Here is a 22,656-nt window from a genome sequence, read left to right as displayed (position 1 = left end):
CAATGCTTGAATCATCCGTAGACTGGAATATAAAATTACAAGGCAGGACGAGAAAATGGGAGGGAAAATAGGTTTGTAATAACTTAAAAGGCTCTGGTGAGTACAGAAGCGTATTGCATTCACTTGAAAGGAAAAAAAAACCTCCTGTTTTTCTGACTATTTTTTGGGGGGTGGAACATTGGTTTTTGAGTATTTTTTTCTTTTTCCTGTTTTACTGTATATTTTTTTCTGTTATAAAAAAATCAGAAAAATGGGGAAAATATATATTTAAAAAAAAAAAAACAGGAGGAAAAATCACTCAGAAAAAAAGAAAAAATATTCCTAAAGACAGTGGCAAAAATTATTTAAAAAAATTAAAATAATTCCGTTCAGTTTTTTTTTTTTAACCTCTGAACTCCAAGTGACTTGTTGCAGACTTGCTGATGGCGGATACTTTCTAGTTTACTAAAATCATGCCGATCTATTGACATGTTTGTATACTTACCTTAACTGAGGCAGTACGTGGTATACAGTAGTCGAAGGTACGTAGGAGGTATGCGTGAAAGTGTCCACCATTTGCGAGGTAAATTAAAAAAAATATATATATTTTTTTAAATACTCCAAAAAAAAAAACAGGAGCTGGTGCGGTTTTTCAAAGTAATTTTTTCAGGGTTTTTTTTAAATATATTTTTATATTTATTTTCCGTTTTTCAGATTATTTTCCCCCCCCAGTTTTTCTGAGTAATTTTTTCTCCATTTCTTCTGAATATTTACCCCCACCCCGTTTTTCGGAATATATATTTTTTATGACAGAAAACAAATATTCAGAAAAAAACAGATAATTAAAAAAAATAGTCAGTATAACAGGAGGTTGTTTTTTTCTCAAGTGAATGCAATACGCTTCCGTAGATGAGGACCTGTAACAATTTAAAAGTATTTAGGAGATGGGCCTCTTACTAGATTTTACACTACAGTATTGTGTGTTTGATCATTTAAAATGCCTTTTCAAAGTACACACTATAAACACTTTTTGTGTCATGATCTTAGTCATACTGTACCGTATACATAAGTTAACTTGTAGCCATTTAGAATGAGTTTTTAGCAGGTGGCTTTAATTGACAAAAAACATTGAGGACTGACAACCATTTTATGCAGACTAGCCCTATTTTCAGAGGTGCAAAAAAATGGACTCAAAGAAATTGTTCAATTGTGGTCCAAAGCATTGCCAGGGTTTTGTAGTTCATGACGGACTTCATTTTCCCGTGTTAAAAATACTGCTAATATTTACAACAATGTCAAAGCTAAAAGTTGGAGGTAGGAAACAAAATGTTTGTAATGTTCAAATGGTGAATGCAATATTATTAAATCTCAAATTAAAGCATTGTTTCAACAGTTGAATCATCTCTAGCTACAAGGGTTGGTTTATAATGGGGGGGGGGGGGGGTAATTATACCAACTTCTGGAGCACAGTGTACATGTGCATCTCGATAAATGAAAATTTATTAGAAAAGTTCATATATTTCAGTAGTTTGGTTCAAAAAGTAAAACTTGTGATAAAGATTGATTAAACAAATACAAGAAGACACTTTTCACAAGGCCATCTCCGACCTTTTATATTAAAAAAAATATTCTTTTTTCTCTCTCTCTCTCTGAGAGAGAGCTCAGTATTGTTCATTGGGTAATCTTACCGATTCGACATATCATGCTCTCTTTTTCATTTTTTTTTTTGTATGTGCATGTGCGGGTGTGTGTGTACACATTAATTGACCTAAAACGTATTAAAAATCCTATACTGTTCACCTAAACCGAATCCAGCTACAGTCGTGAGGTTGTCAGGGGACCCGAGGAAGGATCAAAGAACAGAAAGGAAAGTGAAATCCAGCACCGACCAGACATCACCTACTACCCACCGGGTTACCAACCAGAATCTTTCACCAACCCCAGAAACATCTAAATTCCAACAAATTAGGGAGACCTCAAAAGACCAAAGAAAGACTGAAGAAAGGAAGGAAGGATAGATGAAGCAGAGTGAGATCCACAGACATCAACCTCCACCACCAATTCAACGACCAGAGGAATAAGCAGATTGTGTTTGAATTTTGATAGATGCTGGTGTGGTGGATTTGTAATATTCTAGAGAGAATTAATTTGGGGGTTTTCGTTAACTGTTTTACAGCCAACAATATTATTTAAAAAATAAAATTATGAGTTTGTCATTTAATGAATGTGCCTAACTGCATTAGTGGCAAATTCATTTTTAACTTACTGTAAAAACAAAACAAAAACTATGTTACAATAGTTGTTTCTTTGTGTATTTGTTCTCTCTCGATAATCTGTCAAATTTTAATGTAGGCAACTGGTTTGCTGAATTTGTTTGTTTTTTTCTTTTTCTTGAAAATGTTCCAAAATGACTGTGGTACACGCACCAAAAGTGCTACGCAGGCTCCCTCTAGTGGTTCGCAAAAGAATCACTGAATTAAATGTTCAAACCATGAATACATGACATTTAGAGTCAGTTGTATTTAACTTTTGTACATTTGCATTTAGGCTACTCTTTTAGATTTTTTTTTAAACATTAATTTAGGTACAATTTTTATTTAACTTTATTTTAACTCATTCACTGCCATTGACTGCTATAGACGTCAAAAATTAATTTTGAAGTATTTATTAGTTCAACATATTTTTTCATTTTTGTTAAGAGTATAAAAACCTAGATTTTTTTTGTACATTTATAACAGATATAAAATTTTGGATTAATTGTGAGTAAAGTCATGCGATTAATTACGGTTACAAATTTTTATTGCCTGATGCTGCAAATTTTTAATAATCTTTTCTTTTTCTAATATTTTATTTGTTATTTTTAATAATCTTTTTTTATATAAGGAAACTATTATTAAAAATTAGGGGCGTCAGGCGATTACAATTTTTAATCGTATGACTTTACTAGTTAACTCACGATTAATCACCGATTTTATATCTGTTCTAATACAATGAAAAAATATTGTCATACTCACAAAAGTGGGAAAAGATGTTAAACTAATAGAAATAGTTAAAATAAAATTTTGACGTCTATAGCCGTCAATGGCAGTGAATGAGTTAATTAAATTATTAAGTGTTTTTTTTATATTTAAAGGAGAAGTCAACCCCTAAATTTTCAGTATTTCTGATTAATGTTGCATGTGTGGAATATAAATTAACCAGCAATATTCACCCATTTTTATTCAACTCAGGGGGCGGCCATTTTGACGATTACAATTTTTAATTGTAATTAATCGCATTACTTTAATAGTTAACTCACGATGAATCACAAATTTTATATCTGTTCTAAATGAACATTATTATTTTTTCTAGGTTTTCATACTCTTAAAAAAAGTGGGGAAAAAATTTAAACTAATAGAAATAGTTTAAATTAATTTTTGACGTCTATAGCCGTCAATGGCAGTGAATGAGTTAATAAACAAACACTATCAACCTGATTTAATTCTGTTCTTTGTCTCAAGTATGTCCACGTCCTATCAATGCTAATCTTTTAAGAGTTCAACAACAACAACAAAAAGCCATGAAATGAGAGATACAAGATGACAACCCATTTATTTGGTATTACATTCTGCAAACTAGAAACTTTATTCAAACTTTAAAAGGCTAAAAAAAAAAAGAAGAAAATAAAGGAGGGTATAAAAGGATAAGGGAGAGAAATGCATGAATCCACAAGCGAGGAATGCAATTTGTTCAACTGACAACACAAACGGTACACGCCCCTCACCTACCCAACAGTATCTTTTTTTTTTTTTTATTAATTTTTTTGTCATTCCTTTGGAGCGGGAACATCATAGAAAATATACAGTAGTCATCAAAGAACTCACAGGGGACCTCCGAGAAGCGTTTGAATCAACATTGACAATACTTATCTACAGCACTCCAAAGCTATTCTTGAATTATAAATATAGCATAGCAGACACTTGCAATGCTCTCGAGGTCACCATGTTAACACACTAGTGTTTAACGTATGAGACTGCACAAGGAGGGGGGTTGGGGGGGAGGGGGGTTGAACAAACATATTTCAACATTGTTACTCAAAAAGGTTAACATACGTCTCACTTTTTTTTCTTTTCTTCCTCGATAGCTTAAGTACCTTTACATGAACACGAGCAGCGTTTGTCTTCCTCATTGGGTTTTTGTTCAACTTGGTAGCGGGCGACATGATGAGCGAGGGTAAGGCAAATCGGTGAGCTTATTATGAGCTGGACATTGAGCCTGGGGGGGGGGGGGGGGGGGGGGGCTTCGTGGATGGGATAGGGTGGGGGTGGGGGTGCAAATGAACCTCACTGCTAAGGGTGCATACACATCCATATGTACAAACTAGAGGGCATTCAAATATCTGATCGTCCTTCCTATAAGAATATAAGAGGACACGTCATCCCAGGCTGACAAAGGGACTATTATCAATAACTTTTTTTTTTGTGCAATTATATTTTCTTAGAAAAGGTGATTAGACAGAGCATCAGTGCTTACGACTAGTTTGTTGATTTACGCCTACTTTAACATTTAGTTATAAGGTAGGATTAGGGACACACTGAAAAACTAAATCAAATACGTACATATATGTACATATATATACATACTGTATATATATATTTATATATTCACATATGCAAACATACTGTATAGAAACATATTCACATAGATATATATATATTAGAGGTCTGTCTCGAAAAAAGACCAATCGATATGTATCTCAATAATTTCCAAAGTTATGCTCCAATGTACTTGCATGACACTATTAAGAGAAAAAAAAATGTTACGCAAACTAATGTATGATTAGTAATTTGCATGTTGAAAAATCTTAATTTTACAAGAATAATGCAATGATGAGTAAAATATCAAAATAGCGACAAGAGAAAAACTCTGTTATATTGCAACAAAACTGTAATCATGTTGTAACATTTAATTGACAACATTACTGGAAAGAAAAGCCACAATGTTAAAAGTTGAGAGAGAAAAAACAAAAAGAATACGTATTGCGTGAAAAACAAAATGAGAATTGCAACATTATGAAAAAAGGATGCCAAGTTACAAGAGCAGCCGTGTTGCGCCAATTATATTGTTGCAAACTAAGTCGTGATACAAGTGCAAAAAAAAGTTGGAGCATTATGTGAATAGTGTCAATATCACGAGAAAAAGTTAAAATCGCATTTTTGATTCCCAGATTAGTTTTATTACCGTCACATTACAACACTTGTCATTTTCCACGTTTACTTTTGTAATATTCGTATGTAAAGTACTTTCTTTTCAGTGTGACCCTAATATGCCTTCATACAATAAATGACAAACGGCAAACAGTGTTTTTAAAGAAAATATCATTCTGCACTTGTTTTTAAGAGGATTACTAGTTATCGAAATATTTTCTGTAAAGAGGAAAAAAAACTACATACAAGAAATGCTTTGTGCAAGTAGAGAGAATACAACACAAAAACATGAATGAGGTATTTTAAGTTTCCTAGTAAATGAAAAGGGATTTAGTTTTGAGGGATTTTTTATTATTATTATTTTTTGAAGTAGCTTTAGGACTGAAAGCCATGTGATGGAAACTTGGCATAAGTGAAATGAAACATTTTTTCTTTATTTATTTTTTAAATAGTATCATGGCCAAGTCTCTTTAAAAACTAATTGCAACACGAGCGATACTGAATACAGTCACTTTGTTATTCATTCATTACAATCAGCAAACCTGAAGGCTTTTTAGTGGTAAGAGCAGGACAGCAATATCAAGTGGATTTTTATTTTAATGTGTTTAAAAAAAAAAAAATGTGACAGTCGCTACACAACGCCATGTGAACTTTTCTCAATATCAATTTGCACTTATCCATTAAATGGATTGCTATTATAATGTAATTATTAAAATACTGTATTCAAACACCCAAACTCATGATTGTAAGTCTGTTTTATTCTTTTTCTCCATTTTTTAAAATGTGTTATTCGCCCACACGCACGCGCACACACAGTAATAGGACATTTATACTTTACTGAGCCACCACTTTATCAAGATTATTAACAACCTTTAAACCATGTTGCTTACATGCAACAATTGTCTTCACCACCATCATCATCATCATCATCATAATCTTTATCTTTAAGGCCAATTACAACAACTAGTGTTCACTTCCAGCCACAGTTCATCACACAATAGCTTGTCATTCATCTGTTGTTGTTGTTGTGGCACCTTGAAATTGTACCCTGTGTGTTAAGTTTACATCTACGCACATGACGCTAAGCTACGTAGCTGCTTCATCATAGAATCTACAGCACCACCAGTGGTTAAAAAGTAAGGTGAGATTTCCGGCATTTTTTTTTTTAGGCTATTTTGCCACCACAGCAGGTTAGAACGTGGCTCAGGAAGGAATTGAGTCCAAGAATTTGTGACCCACGGCAAGCAGGATAAGAGTTAGGATTGTCATTTCGAAAGAAATACATTTTTAGTCTCTTATTATTATTATATTGGAACTGTCCAATGAAAGGAAGGATTTCAATAGTAACTAAAGGAGCCCCAAGACAAAGCGGAATCCCATTTTTGTCCATGGTGAAAAGAAAAGAAAATCTAACTCAAACAACATATTTATTCCTTGAATGTTAAAAGTCAAAAATATATACATACATTAATTTCCACAAAGTAATTTTAGAGCATAAAATAGCAGAAAATGAAGGAGAAAGAAAAACCTTTCCTCTTGAAGAAATGAATCTGCCTCGTGAGTGGATACAGGTATCGTCAATGACGAAGAAGGGGTGGGGTTGGAGGGGGAGGGGGTGAACACACACACACACACACACAGATCATTGGCGCTAGCAGCTAACTGGACTGTGTGGCCTGCCTGGCTTGTGTCGGCTCGGATGCACAGCACAACCCCAAGGAAACAAAAAAAATTAAAATGGTGCTGTACAGAACCATGATGACACTTTACAATCAGCGGATTTGTTCTTGGTATGAATGCCCCCCCCCCTTTTCCCCACACAAAAAGGGAAAAAAAGACAACCTTAAAAGTATTTGAGCCAACAGTTGATCCTATGTGGTCACACCGTCAAAATAGTCAGTGCTCAAGTGCTCACATAAGTCCAATGTGTCCAACATCATCTTTAAAATAACGCATTGTTTTTTTTTTTTTTTACCCCTCTCGTGTGGACCAGCCAAATTGTCCACACAAAGAACTTCCCGCAATTAAAACAAAAAGTCGTGATGTCAGAGGTTGCGCCACAGAAACGATAGCAAGATAACAGCTTGCGCGCGCGCGCACACACACACACACACACACACACACACACACACACACACAAGGCTGGCATAAAGCTGAACGAACGCGGTTCGAAAAATCAAACCACTGCACGAGCATGGAGAAAAAAGAAGAAGAAAAAAAAAAAAAAGAAACAGGCCGACTAAGCGCGTCCTTGGGACTGCAATCCAACTTGGCTGTATAAATGTCCATTGACAAGAGCATCCACACGTAGAATACAAATGTGATATGGAAAGGGCAGAATAGAGCTTTGTAATTCCCTTCCCCAAAAAAAAAAGCAGCCTGATGTGTGTGTGTGTGTGTGTGAAGCGCGTGGCAAATACAAGAATAGGCGTGCACGTGCACGTACACACACACACACACACAAGCACCCACGCACGCTTGCAAGGATCTCGTCAGACTTTTGTTTTCAAATCACACTTTGCTGTTATTATTATTGGAGCATGTACAGAAAAACACATACAAAAATAAAACAACTTTTTTTTGTGTGTGTGTGCGTGTGTGAAAAAGCACATGGGGTGGACATAATTAGGGTGTAAATGTTTTTTTGATATAGAGAGCTTACTGTGCTGTCAACTATACAATTTACCCGTTTCTTAAAGGAGCATAGACAAACTGAGGAGCGAGGAAAAGTCAAAGCGTGGAGGACGAGCGGTAAAGGTTCGCCATGTCGTAATTGGGGTCAAATTCCAGAAGAGCAGGAAAAGGCAGATAGTGCATAAAAAGGTTCTCTTTTTCATTTTGTTTCTTTTTTTTTTTCTTTTCTTTTTTTAAACTTAATCAAGCTGCATTAAATACAGGCTGTTTGTACAGGACAATTGCACTTCACAAAAACAGAAATATACAAACGCACACAAGGAAATGTGAATCAAATTAATTACAGCAACAACAACAACAGAAGAAAACCTACTACATAAGCTGATTATTGGAAACAAAACAAAAAAGAAGGTAAGAAAGTCGTGTGGACTCACTTGTTATGTTTGACTTTAGAGGGAATTATTAGGAGGTGAACACAAAAGGGACAAGACACGGGGGGGGGGGGGGGGGGGGGATCCTGAACTCCAGAGTGGACTGGCGCTGCACTATCTCCACGTTTGTGTGCATGCAACTCCTCTTCCTCTTCCTCCTCCTCCCATGAAATTCCCTTCTTAGAAACCGAAAGCTCAGAGTGACGGCAAGACAGACTGCTGAGCTGGGCTGAGCTGCTGTGGGTCTTGAGAGGATGTGGTGGTTTGTAAACGCTAGGCTGTGTTAGTGGGGCCACGCTGTGTTACCACATGTCATCTGTGGACGCTGAGTCCTTGACAAGAGAGGAGAGGAAGGACAACACCCTTCAGACTCGGGGCCCAAATGCATCGCGGATCACATTATTCCAACAGCAACAACAACAAAGGAAAGAAAATAAAGTAAATACAGCACATTTATCAACAATTCAATTGATTATCATGTCCACTAATTGGATAAACTGATTTTGCATTATTAAACAACGTGTAAGGTGCAAGTACTATAGTTGTCCACCTGGGGTCGCCATCATCTATAACATATGCGACAATGAATGTGTGCGGCTTTAAAAGGCGGGGCTTGGAATAAGAGTGTGAAGTTGGGTGTCGACAAGCTAATAACCGTTAGCAAGTCTGCATCTTGAGTGCCAGATCCCCGCAAAGCTTCAAGGCTTTTTTTTTTTTATGATCAAATTATTTTTAGTTATTTCATTAATAATGTCATCCCTAGAAGAAACATTCAGACACAGTGGAACCTCCAAATTTGAACAGCCTCTAGGTCAGAGGTCAACAACCTTTCTAAACCTATGAGCTACTTTGTGTGTACCAATTAATGCAAAGGCCACTAGGCTTAATACTCGCATTAGAAAAAACAATGAGACACGCAAAAATAGACTTGCTAATAAGAATTAAGACTTTTTTTTTTTTAACCCTTATGATAAATCAACTTTTTGGAGCTTTTAGCCATGTCAATTCCTCACCAAAAACATCACCCAAGTGTTGTTTTCCTCCATTCGCCCCTCTGAGTAATTCTAGGTCATTCTGCTCTCCAAGCACCAGCCCCTCCCAACCTGAGAAAACGAGCTGTTGTCTCTGTTTGACGTCATTAGGCGCGGACCATATCGTAATTAGATCGCCCTGTAAGCAGCAGATACCCGATTTGCGACCCGTTTTTTCCCCCCCTCCTTTCCTCTCTCTTTCTTCCATCTTCTCCCCTCCTCCTCAACGATTTCTTGCGGCAAGGAGCCGTTTTGTTTTAAAGGTTTATTGAAGAATTGAAGAGGTCCAGCAGCAGGCTGCAGCCAGTTTACCAGCGGCAACCACACGGGGAGAGGCGGGGTTTTACTGAACCGTTAAAAAAAACAACAACAGCAAAACACCTCTTTTTTTATTTTATTACATCGCCGTGGTGTCATAGTTAAGATTTAATCATTATATGCATTATAGTTAACTGTGGAAGGACTTAAAATACTGTGGCGCAATCCCTTTAATTTACCAAAAATATTCTATATTTAGATTAAAAGGATAATAGATTGTGTTGAATGAAAGAAAGAGCTGTTTATATTTAATCAAATATTACAGAAAAGGACAAAAACTAGCAGCATAAATAAAGAATTTTATGGGGTACTCACTATTGAAAATGGGGGGGTAAAAATCTGCGATAAATTGGCGAAATAGCAAGGGACCACTGCATTTGCATTTTTTATGCTCTTTTGGTGAAAACGCCCTAAAATGCATTTATTGGTGTCAAAGAGATTTTATGTAGAATTGATACACCACAAATAAGAGACTAACATTTGCTAGTAAAAGTTCTTCATCAGGCTTCAAAATCATCTGTAAATTGAATTCAGAGAGCTCTCTAAATTAATTGTGTTTGAAGTCAAATTATAAAAACATGCAAGGACTGAGAACTATATAATAGTACTCAATTGATCCTCCCAAATAGCTCAAAATACAGTCATTAATAGCTCAACCCCTGGCAACAAAAGCGACTACACCCCTAAGTGAAACTGCCCCAAGTGTCACTATTTTGTGTGGCCACCATTATTTTCCAGCACTGCCTTATCGCTCTTGGGCATGGAGTTGCACGGAGGACACATGGAGGGCACGGAACTTCCCCGGTCGTCACTAGAATCTTCTTCTACTGCTCCATGACGACATCACGAGCTGGCGGATATTCGAATCGATATACCTTACGGTCTTCTGTTCGAGGATGCCCCAGAGATGTTCAATAGGGTTTAGGTCTTGAGACTTATCCATCACCTTTATCGTCAGCTTCTGGAGAAAGGCAGTGGTCATCTTGGAGGTGTTTGGGGTCATCATCATGTAGGAATATTGACCAGTTTCCGGAGGGAGGGGTTTATGCACTGCTTGAGTCTGTCACAGTACACGTTGACGTTCATAGTTCCCTCAATTAACTGTAGCTCCCCAATGCTGACAGCACTCAGACCATGACAGATCAGACACACTTGTCTTTGTACTCCTCATCTGGTTGCCGCCAGACACAATCTGAACCAAATAAGTTGATCTTGGTCTCATCAGACCGCAGGACTTGGTGCCAGTAATCCATGTCCTCAGTCTGCTTGTCGTCAAAAAAATTGTTTGCGAGCCTTCTTGTGTTCTTTGCCATGTGGAACTTTCAGTGACCAGTATGAGAGTCTTGAGAGGTGAAATACCAAATTTGGCGCACCTGAGACATTGTAACACTAACGGGTCGCACGGCACTAGGGAGGAAAAAGGACCAACTTGGGGTGTGCTCACTTTTGCTGCCAGGGTTTAGCTGGTAATGGCTGTATTTTGAGGGAACAATTAGTTGACATTGTAACATAAGCTTTCCACTAACCACTTTTCATTGCATCAAAGCTGAAAATATAGAATTAATGATCTGCACAAATGTGAGCGATGTACTCCGATTTGTGAAATACTGAATATATTTATTTCAGCAGTGTTGTGTCACTTTTAAAAGACATGCATTAATTGAATCTAGGAGTTGGAGCCTTGGGAACAGTAGCGGTAAATCATAGTCCTCTGATTGCACTTGGTTAAAAATTACATTAATCTGTTTCTGTACGTAGTAGCCTGATGGAAAATTAACAGTTTAGTTATAATTGTGTTTATGTCTATTCACTGAGCAAAAGCTATTCAAGTTGAAAAATATAGCTTACTGGGTCAAATATTCAGGTTGAACTGAAATGAAATGAACTTGGATTCATTACCAAGCCTCTAATTAATGAGTTGTTTTTTTGTAATCAAGTCCCACCGCCTTTTTTTTTTTAAATAAATGATGATGAATGGAACTTGCAGCCACATAGGAAAGCAGTCCACACATTGCTGCTCAGTACAATGTGCCTAAAGCGACAATAACAAACGGGCGAACGGAATGTACATCGCGCAGTCAGCTTAAAGTGAAGACAATCATATCTCAGACGCGTGCTCCTAATCACCCGCAGCATCTGCCAGGTGTCGTCGTCAGTGCTAAGGGTGACTTCATTATCTGCTGTTCTTGCGTTTGACTGGATAGCAGTTCAACTTGTAAAACGACAGATTAGTCAACCGTTTTTGGAAGCTGATCAAATCAGGTATTGGCCAGTCTCCCCTGGAACGAACTGCATTCAAGCTTCGAGGCTCCACTGCATTTTGAGAGTCCAGTATTGTACACGCACGGACAAAAACTGAACATTGTCATTTTTGTAAAGGCAGAATATTTCACACAGCTCTCGTAATGGAAGTTATATTGTCTAAGTAGACCATAATGTTACGGCTGGCCAATGTGTATATACGGAGTACATTCTATTCATCGTGTTTTTATGAATCCCTCAGTTGTTGGTCAACCACTTGGCAATGGCATGTACGGAGTGAAACATTATAGTTTTTGCTGCACTAAAGCTTCGCTTATCACGGCGATCTGTTAGCGCAAAATGTAATGTGGGGTAGATTTAAAGAGTTTTCTCTGAAAGCACAATGACACTATGAGAGTGGTGAGATTGAAACCAACGGCAGATGAGACACACAAAAAAAACACAAAAAAAATGAGAGCATTTTTGCAAGGTCTTTTTCAAGCCAAGGCAGGGCCAAGCAATCAATCGGCTCTGCTTTAGAAACCAGCTCACCGCTTTATATTTCGAGCCTTGAAAGTCTCGGTGGAAATTAAAACCTTGAAGTTACCGGTGCACTTTGCACTCCCCGTTTGTTTCAAATATCAAACCGAGTAAGAGCCTCAAAGGGACCAGTTTGCTCAAATTAGATGAAAAACCAAAGTTCAAAAAAGTGCACTTTTTAATGATTGACCTGCCCTCTACAGCAAACAAATGTAGAAATCAGCCAATATAAAGTCCACTTGATATATTTGGATTAAAACTCTTCCCTATGGATTTTGGACAATGCACGTTCGGTATGTAACCATAAAGCATTTGTGGATACGGAGATTGTCAATTTAAGACATTTGCTTCAAAAGCAAATATTTGGAAGGAAAAAATACAACTGAGAAGAAAGTAGACTTTGCTGAGCCGAATTCAGTACATTACCAAATGTGGTATTTAGTGTTTTCTTGTTGTTAAACGCTAAAAGGTTTGCAGCTATTGAGACTCAGTTCACTGAAAATCAGTTGATGATATCAAATACAACCAATCATCGATATTCAAATTCTATATGACCAAAGTAACACATTTGCAATGTTTGCATTACACAGGATAATGCAAATTCATTTTCAATGCTTATAACACTGGAACCTCCAGTGTTGAACCGTCAGCCAGTAGCCCCCTATGACTACATGAGTAACCCCCGGTCCTGTACTGAAAATGTGAACACTGGCAGAGATTCTTATAGCTAACGGTGTTGATTTCTTTCGTGGTTGGCAAATACATTGGGTGCATTTTGCATTACATTATGGGTTGATTTCGTTTTATAATTGGAAGCTGTTATATCTGAAAAGAAATCAATAACTTGACGCATCAGTGATACAACTTTAATTTAGCTCTCCTCATTCTTCATTAAAGTTAATAAGAGTTAAAGTAAGACTTGAAAGTGTGTTGTATTGTTGTTACTGCATTAATTTGAGACTCATGAGGTTTGTATGACAAATGTTCAAATCAGTACAGCTTGTTAAGGCTGTGAAATGACAACACAAGACCATTCCAAATATGATAAATCTCAAAATAGTGGTACAATTAATCAATAAATTAACAACTAATCGATTAGCAAATTTATTGAATTTACTATATTTTGATAAGCGATTAATCATTTGGATACCTTTATTAAAATCTTTAGACTTTTAGCTTCTTTACAATAAATATGATCAGATCTCAGTAGTCCTCCATGAAAGCAAATGGATTATCTTGTTGTTGAATCAAAATAAAACATTTGCATTTACTGTTGAAAACAATGATCGACATTTTTCACTATTTTCTCACGTTACAGAACAAACCAGTATCTGAATCATAATTAATTTAAGTTTGCTCATTTTCTGCACTGCAATTTTGAAATGTCCGATTTTTTAATACAGGGATGGCAGTTAAAACTTTTTTTTTTTTTGAACATCAGTTTCATCGACTAATCGACAAACATAATCACCAGATTAATCTCAACTATAAAAACATTTTAAAAGTCAACCAGTATCCCAGCATTCGACCTTCAAAGTACCACTCGTGCAGAATTTCACCTATTTGCTCTTCAAATTGCTTTCGGGATTAGTGCACTTTTTGCATATTGATCAATCCAAATGGACTTAACACAAGTAATATATTCTAGGTTTGTACATTAGTAAAGAGGCAGTTATCACAATATTGACCCACGGTTAATCATTTTCCAATTACATTTGAGACCTATTACTTGGCACTTGGGGGGCGAAAAAAAGTGTTGCCTAACATGCACAAAGTTGGTTAATGTTTACGGTCACAATGTCAAAACGCATGCACACTTCAACCAAAGCCAAAGCCTCAATGAGTTACAAGGGTTCGGGGGTGACAAACTGGGATACTTACTGTGTCATCACTTCGGTAGGGGTTGAGTTTGTTGTACACCGCTTCAATAACACTTCGTCTGCAGGGGGGAAAATAGAACTTTTTTGAAGAATGCTTAACAAATAGTGAGTCAACACTCATGTGTATTCCAAACGCAAAAAGGTCACGCACTTGCTTGCAAGCTCTCCTCCGGGAGGGAGGTTGGGGATGCTCTCTGATGCTAACGTCCTCATAACGTGGACCAAGTCTGGTACGCCTTCATCTCCTTGCTTTTTGAGGATGTCTGATGGAAAACGAAAAATCACATGTAAGCTTCTTGCACCCAGAGCGAGGTCAACTACGGATGAAGTGGAAAGTAGCATTCCTTCACTTTTTTTTTTCCTCCATATTGAATTTAGTTTACAAAACAAACCATCTCAACCTGGTGATTTTTCAGACAGTCTAATGGATTGGTAATTATTAATTAACAGCTGGACCTGCTGATTGTGAAAAATGTACTTGTGTGGGCAAGATTTAGATCTTTCTGAAAAAGAAAAAAAAGAAGAAAAAAAGTCCACTCCTGTCCATGCAAATTAGTCAAGAAGTCTGTTCACAGAACAAATTAAATCCATATCTAAAGGCACCATTGTATTCACATATATACACTCATATTAGTAATACAGGTGCAACCAAACAAGGAAACAAACAATGAGCAGAAATGAAGTGCAATTAAAATAACTTCAATGAGGATAAGCAGTTTGGAGAATGAATGAATAATCGAATAAAGAAAAATAAATTGTTACGGCGAGTAGTATTATAGTTTAATTGTACTATAGTATTATTTGTACAATGACGGCAAAGTGAGAAGTATATTATAACTGACAGTGATGTTTATTGCTGGATAGTAATCAACCCAATATGTGCAGTGTATGAAACCTCTTTAGAAATGCACATTTACACCAACTTGTCATTTGCTGCACACATCCACTGTCATATGCAATGGGACATTCAAACCACTTGTTCAAATGTGCTCAGCATTTACAAAACCTCCCATGTATTATTGTAAAACACCATTTATTTCTTTTACAGGGTTTTTCCTGTGTACAAAATTCAGAGGCGGCCACCTCCACCTAATTTGCTTGCCACCTCAAGCCTGAGCAACTCATATCGCTGCATTTTAACTCATTCACTGCCTGCCATTGACGGCTAGAGACGTCCAAAATTCATTTTAACTACTTCTATTAGTTTAACATTTTTTTCCACTTTAGTTAACAAGAGTATGAAAGCCTAGATTTAAAAAAATAATAATTGTATTAGAACAGATATAAAATTTGTGAGGTCATGCGATTAATTACGATTACGATTTAAAATTGTAATCGCCTGACGCCCCTAATTTTTAATAATCTTTTCTTTAAAAAAATATATATATTAAAAATTGTAATAAATAAAAAAAAGCAATAGAAAAGACTTTTAAAGATTTGGGGCATCAGGCAATTACAATTTTTAATTGTAATTAATCGCATTGACTTCACTAGTGAACTCACGATTAATCACAAATTTTATATCTGTTCTAAATGTACCCAAAAAATATTTCTAGGTATTCCTACTCTTGTTAAGAAAAATGGAAAAAAATGTTAAACTAATAGAAATAGTTCAACTGATTTTTTTTTTTTTTTTACGTCTATAGCTGTCAAAGGCAGTGAATGAGTTAACTGCAGTTGCAGTGTTGCGCCATTATGGAGGGGCTATAACAACAGCAGTGGACCGGAAAGACATGACGCAACAACTGAAGAAAAAGCAGCTTTCTTTTTTAAGTTTAATGTGCCAAAGAAGAAAGAGATCATGGAGCCACCGTTGCACACGCCCATTTCCTGGTTGCAAGGCAGAGGTGGCTCAGCCATTTCCAAAGTCATAAAAACACAGTATAAACATGATAGTGTTTTCTAACAACGCTGAATTATATTTACAATTTAATATGTACTAGTGGAAGTTAATGGCAACTTTGTAGTCATATAACTTTACATAATTTCTCATTTCTAGTCCCTGAGCTGCAGGAGGACGGCCCATAATGGTATCGGTCACCGCCGCAAGTACCGATACCTTAAAATAAGACTGGTATTGGCACCGATACCTGGTATCGGTAGTCACTCATCAGTCAGGGTGATACCACCACCTCTGCCTCATTTTGAGCCAGGAAAAACCCTGTTTTAGCATAGCAGGAGGAGTTCATTTGAAGGAGGAGTTTATTTTTACAAATGCTTGTGTAAGTGTGTCGCATGACACAATCATGTCTGTTGATTCATTAAATGAAAATTGTTACTCCCTTGTTACAATGTGAATGGAATGCGTACGTGTCTCACACGGCAGTTTTCGGTTTGTGTGTTCTCTTGCGTCACTTATTGTAAAACTTGGCTAGACAGAGTGTTAAGAAAGTGACAGACTTACTACACGATACACAAATGCACAATAATTCCAGAGTGGCGTGATGAAGTTGTACCATCGCAAGTGAAAATACAATTGATGCTTTTCCTGTATTAATGGGGCCTCGCATGTACATTGTAGTACAGTAACAGTACTTCATACTTCGTAGAACTCATACGCTGTGTTGACCCAGCATTGGTGGGAGCTCATTTGCATGCTTGCTCATTTCAGCCAGGCTAGAAAAAGAGGGTGTTAAGTACACTATAATGTGTGATCTGTGGGTTCGTTTTTGGAATCAATTAGTCCATCACTTATTCAATTGATTTATCGACTAATTCATGATTCATTTTAATTTTGCATTAAAGTGTATTACTAATGCATTTTTCCCACCTGAGCAAGTACTGTTGATATGCTGAAATCAGAGGATTTGGACAATTTCAAATAAAAATTGGCTCCAAACGATTACTCGATTATTAAAATTGTTGTCGATTAATTTGATAATTTATGACTTGTCAATTAATTTTGACAGCTTCTTGTGGGTTCATTTGAGAAAAGCATTTCAGAAACATATTTTATTAAGACACCTGGCCACTGTTTGAAATTGAAGAAAAAAATATACAAAATGTTTCCTATTTACAGCTGCATAATGGTAGTAGCAAGTAGGGCTGAGTATCGATTCAGATTTCCAAAATCGAATCGATTCGATTCAGAAGTGTCCAATTCGATTCACAATTCACATTGATTTTCAATTCAGTTAAGGATTTCATGCAGTACCAATTTTACTTTTATTTGGAAGACAAGTTTCAGAAGTGCATATTAGAAACTTATTTCTCTTACTTGGAGCATTAGTAAAAATATGAATATTTAAATTTATAATTGAATCCAATGCAGTTACATTAATCAGGTATATTTTATTGAACATGATCAAAACAATAAATAATAATTGAAATAAACTACAGCGCTATGTAAATAAAGTGGCAAATACACTCTGGCAAATCACGCCATTCACATCCCTGTGACGGTTTTTATGCTAAGGTTCCAGTGGTTAATGAATAAATGAAAACAAATTGACATAAGAGACACATTCATAGTGCATAACTATGCATCCACATTTAGTGTTTTTATGTCCAATTTCTTACCTTACCTTTTTTTTTTGGGGGGGGGGGGCTATTTGTGTTCAGTCTTAGGAATCTATGCTAAAGAAGGGAGCGCTAATAAACCAAAAGTATTTGACAACCATCAAATGGAAGTAGAAGAAGTAGTCTGTAGCTTTGTGTAAGTTATAGTGTAGTATGACTTATTTACTATTTAGAGCAGCAGGATGCACAGTAAACGATCGGGATTCTACTTTTGGCTCTAATGTGGCGCAGAATTTTAGTTAAAGGGACTTCAGCGTAAAAAATCTACTTTTTGGAGCTTTAAGCCATGTTAAAAGGCTAATTCCTCACCAAAAACATGACCAAAGTTGTGTTTTCCTCCATTCGCCCCTGCATGAGAAATTCTAGGTTATTCTGCTCTCCAAGCACCAGCCCCTCCCAACCTGAGAAAACGAGTTGTTGGCACGGTTTGACGTCATTGCGTGCGGCCCCACCCCCGCACCGCCTTTCTCTGAGACCTCCCACCATGGGATAATGACAAAAGAAGCCTTTATCAATAAACATTCTGTCCAACTGAATTCAAACCAATAAATTATTCTTTACATTTGCAATGCCAAAGTGCAATAAAATGACAATTGGCTGTCTTAAAATCCAAGTAAAACATTTGCGCTAATGAATTCAAATGAATGGATGGTGTAGTGGATAGTGCGCTCGCCTCATAAACAACAGGGCGTGGGTTCGCGACCGTGCTTCTTTTTTCCCCCTCCTCTTCCTTTCCTCTAACCTCTCTGTGCTCACCTCCTCTTCCGCGATTTCTTGCGGCAAGGACTCATTTTGTTTCAAATGTTTATTCAAGAATCGATGGCTAGCGTGAGCAAACGGCTAGCGGCCCGTGAAATTTAGAGACCATTTTAAAAAATCGCCTTAAAACCTATCTGTATGTTTCGTGGGCGTTGCGGACGACGTCATGAGAGGTGCGCGGCAGCCACAGGAGAGGCCGGGTTTTACTGAACCGAGCGTTTGACTTCCGGGGTAAGAAATAAGAAATTACATCGCGATTGTGTCAAAGGTAAGATTTCATCATTACATGCCTATAGTTAACTGTGGAAGGTCTTAATGGTGTAATCCCTTTAAGGTAAGCCATTTAAAACTACTGCAAAAAGAAAAAGCTTTTCCATAATGCATCTGTCTAAACAGTGTGTGTTTGCATGTGTGTATTTTTCAAAGGAGACCCGCGATGCGATCCGCTTGCATTAAAACGCGGCCCTTTTTTTTTTTTAAAGATATATAGCAATCAGCAGCTCGGAGCAGCTCGTGCTTGAGCTGTTTCCTTTCTTTGTAAGCACTGAGCTCCGTTTGGGGTAATCTGAATAACAGAAGGGCACCTTTGAACAACGCTCACGCGAGGTTTTGAACGAGTACGTGCTCGCCTGGGGCACATTAAACTCACCGGAAAAAGCCGTATTAAATTGAAACATGGTTTTATGAATCGATATTGGGCTATGAAAAGCAATATCGATCCGATATCGATATTTTAGTAGCAAGACGACACCTTTCCTGGCAATAATTGAGACACTGCCTCAGTTAGAGCTGATAAGTAGACTCAATCCAAAGTGTAAATATAAAGGAACAATATTTGAGTTGACATTTCAAATGCACCACAAATTAATTCCATCCCTAGTCAACATATTTGCTAATTAAGTGCCTACCTTCTACTCTTGACTCCAGGTACTTATCCAACTCGGCTTCTCGTTTAACTGCTTCCGGAGAAACTTTTGGAGCGCCGGGAAAACAGATTAAAACAACACTCATATTGTCCCGACTACCCTGTGGAAGAAACACAAAAGGCCCGAGAGGTTAGACTCGATGGCACAACACACAGGTGCGTTTTTGGTCAGCGTGGCATACCTTGTACAGGCAAGTGTCAACAATTTCATTGCTGACTCTTTCAAGATCATCCGTGACTTCTAGCCTTGAGCGGACAAAGTCACAGAGTTCTTCATTAGCCATGACATCCCAGATGCCGTCACAAGCAAGAATAATAAATTCATCATCCCCTTCACATCTCTCGATTGCATAAACTTCAGGCTCGGGGGAGACGAGCTGCTCCGTCGGGCCTTTCCCGTGCACACACTTGTAGTCGAAATCGCCGAGGGCCCGAGACACGGCCAGGGAGCCGTTAACTCGCTGGATCATGACTGAGCCACCGGCGTTCAGGATCCTTTCCTTCTCCAGAGGGTTGCTGGGTTTGTGATCCTGCGTGAAGAAGTGCACGGCGCCCCCGCGGCTCAGGAGTCCCCGCGAGTCGCCACAGTTAATAAAGTAGACGTGGCTCGGGGATATCATCACGCCCACTGCGGTGGAGCCGCTGCGGTCCACGCCGTGCTTCTTCTCCGAGATGGTGCGCATGTGATCGTCGATCTCCAGGAAACCCGTGCGGATGCCGTTCTTCACGCTTTCCACTGAGGGGTCGTCCTGCAGAGCACTCTGGAAGTCCGAGTTGCTGGTGATGTGCTCCAACAGGTGCTCGCAGCAGTACTTGGCCACCTGAGAGCCGGCGTGCCCGTCATAAACAGCAAAAAATGACCAGGGGTCGAGACCATGAGGCAAGCCAATTACTGCGGTGTGCGCGTCTTCCATCTCGACCCGCCAGCCCTGCATACTGCTTAGCCCAAAGCGCAGGCTGTTACCCTCACCATGGGAATTGTATTTTTCCATCTTTGGTTTGTCCAGAAATGCCCCCATTGTGTCCCTCTTGAAACCTGTGGACAGACATATGGCATGGGTTTTGATATTTCAATCTAGCAGCACTGTGTATACAGGCAGCAGTATGTCATCTGTATGGACTTTGAAACAGGAGCGTCACGATTCGAGTACAGTGGCGTACAAATCTCTAGTTGAGATACTAGTTTACTTCTTGACTACTACTGAGGTGCACTTGAGCTCAAACACGTTCTCCTTGCATGCCTGCATGTGTGTGATCTACGTTCACACACAATTTTTTTTTGTCAAATTCAATCTTTTTATGGAGTCATTCACACACGCACACAAAACAACATCGTGTAGCCCAGTGTTAACGGAAATAAATATGAGCCACGTGTAGGGCCTCATCTCATTTCTCTAATCCCAATTTCTCAGGTCCTCACTCCTCAGTTTGCATGTCACAGTCGTTCTTAAATAGGATGGGCACACATGATGACCGTTTTTTTTGTTTTTTTGTTGCTGTACTAGAATAAAATGTAATTGCGCATCCACTACAGTAGGTGGCAGTGGCGCTCTCCCTGTCAGCGAGTAAGCAAGTAGTATTAGCTCTTCTGCAGAGATGTACTTACAACAATTTTATAGACAAATGATCCTATTTATAGTCACGGCGTAAAGTTGGGCGCAAAATATTTTATTCTTCCTGTGTGGGCGCGCGAGAAAAAATAATTGAGAAGTTCTGTGCTAGTGCCTAGCACTAGAAATTCCATTGAGTACAGGAATAGATTGACATAGGAGCGAGGTCAGAGTAGGTAGTGTCTTGAGGGAAATGAGACATTAATTCCTCGATGATGTCATTTCAACATAGCATACATCATTTGACACACGAAATGAATCGTCTGCGTAGCTGAGTTATCAATATTACCAGAAATGTCTACTTTGATTTATACTGTATTTCGAGTGGGGTTTAAGTCAAATAGTAGTCTGTTAACCCTGTCATATTTGGTTTTTGATGATGTATGCTGGATGAGCATGACCCGAGCACCTGCATAGTCACATTTGGTACAAATCCGATTTCGATCCACATTTGAAAAATAATTAATTGTACTGTACACATTGCATGAAAAAAAAATGAATACATTGTATGATGTAATCAAATCAAATTTAACATGAAAACGTATTTGCTTCCATAGACGAGCAACTTGGCGCTCAGACAGCCCGCACTGCTGTAAAAATAGAAGGCCTGTGTACATGTTTTGGCTACATATTAGGCACACTGTTAATGTGGACTACATTGAAACGCCCTTTCACCGCTGCCTGGCCAGGTTCAACTTAGAAAGTGGTGCTACGGCTCCACTCTGCCAAGCAGATTTTAAATAAAACACAACCGAACATATTTCTGACATTCGTAATGACCAATATATCGCGATAGAACGGCCATTAAAAACCAATCTAAGCATTCGTTACTAGCATGCAGAGCTAACGCTCACTAACAGGACTGGCCAGTTATACGATAACAGCGATTTGGGCAGATATCACGTAACCAACAGTACACGCAACGGTGTACTCACTGCAGTTTTGAACCTGTTGAGAGTGTGAAACAATTATAATTTGATGGACGATGTACGTTAGCTTCGCAGCGCGAAGCAAATAAACAAGCAGCCTCGCTGACTTGCGGGCCTTGACCCTTGTCCCTCACAGCTAACTTGTGCTAAGCTAAGCTATGCTACCATAGCGCGAGGCAAGGAGAGCCCTCGGCCCTTGCTAACGAGGCTAGCCAAGCGTTCAAGTTATCAGCTCAACGAGCGACATTTTAATGACTTACCGAATGTCCAAAATAGTGGTTGTCAGCAACAGACGCCGAGGCGGTGACCAAAGCTCGAAGCTACCGGTCGCAGTTCACACCGGGACGGGAAGGCTCACTTCCAGCGACGAAAGTGGGCTTCGGGTTGGTTAGCCGACTAGCAAAGAGCAATCGTCACACAAGACCCAGTGCATAGAAATGGCGCTAGAGCGGAGGTTTCTCTTTGGGTACGACCTTGATGCGTTACATTATCTCAGCAGGCGACCGCGAGGATATATTAGCGTTTTAGTTTTCGTGTGGATTTGGGAAGCTGAAACGTCTGCCCCAGCCTCTCCACTTGACAGCTTGACAGCTTGCTAGCTACCGTTAGCTGTTGTGAGCAGAGGCACTCGGAGAGGACCCGGATGTTGCAGGTTGCCTTCGAAAACATGACAT

General features: G+C 38.4%; 1 protein-coding gene across 1 annotated transcript; it reads right to left on the bottom strand.

Moving 5' to 3' along the window:
* Positions 1-5,902: 5,902 nt before the first annotated feature.
* On the bottom strand, positions 5,903-22,642 carry ppm1aa (protein phosphatase, Mg2+/Mn2+ dependent, 1Aa). The gene is made up of 6 exons (XM_077555528.1): positions 22,243-22,642; positions 19,626-20,479; positions 19,427-19,544; positions 14,392-14,503; positions 14,242-14,299; positions 5,903-8,562 (listed from the first exon to the last, which is right to left on the bottom strand). Exons 2-6 carry the CDS (start codon positions 20,460-20,462, stop codon positions 8,533-8,535), a joined length of 1,155 nt encoding a protein of 384 aa, XP_077411654.1. The 5' UTR covers positions 20,463-20,479; positions 22,243-22,642; the 3' UTR covers positions 5,903-8,532.
* Between the last annotated feature and the right edge of the window lie 14 nt (positions 22,643-22,656).

The sequence above is a fragment of the Vanacampus margaritifer genome, chromosome 1 (assembly GCF_051991255.1).
Source record: "Vanacampus margaritifer isolate UIUO_Vmar chromosome 1, RoL_Vmar_1.0, whole genome shotgun sequence".
In the NCBI taxonomy this organism is placed as follows: Eukaryota; Metazoa; Chordata; class Actinopteri; order Syngnathiformes; family Syngnathidae; genus Vanacampus; species Vanacampus margaritifer.
Note: the sequence above shows the minus strand (reverse complement) of the source record. Positions and strands in the feature narration are given on the sequence as shown.

Coding starts and splice junctions, on each gene's coding strand:
- ppm1aa (XM_077555528.1), bottom strand. CDS start 20,462: ATGGGGGCATTTCTGGACAAACCAAAGATGGAAAAATACAATTCCCAT. Junction 19,545..19,625: donor TTGACACTTGCCTGTACAAG/GTATGCCACGCT, acceptor TTTCTTCCACAG/GGTAGTCGGGACAATATGAG. Junction 8,563..14,241: donor CCTACCGAAGTGATGACACA/GTAAGTATCCCA, acceptor TCTCTTGTCAAG/GACTCAGCGTCCACAGATGA.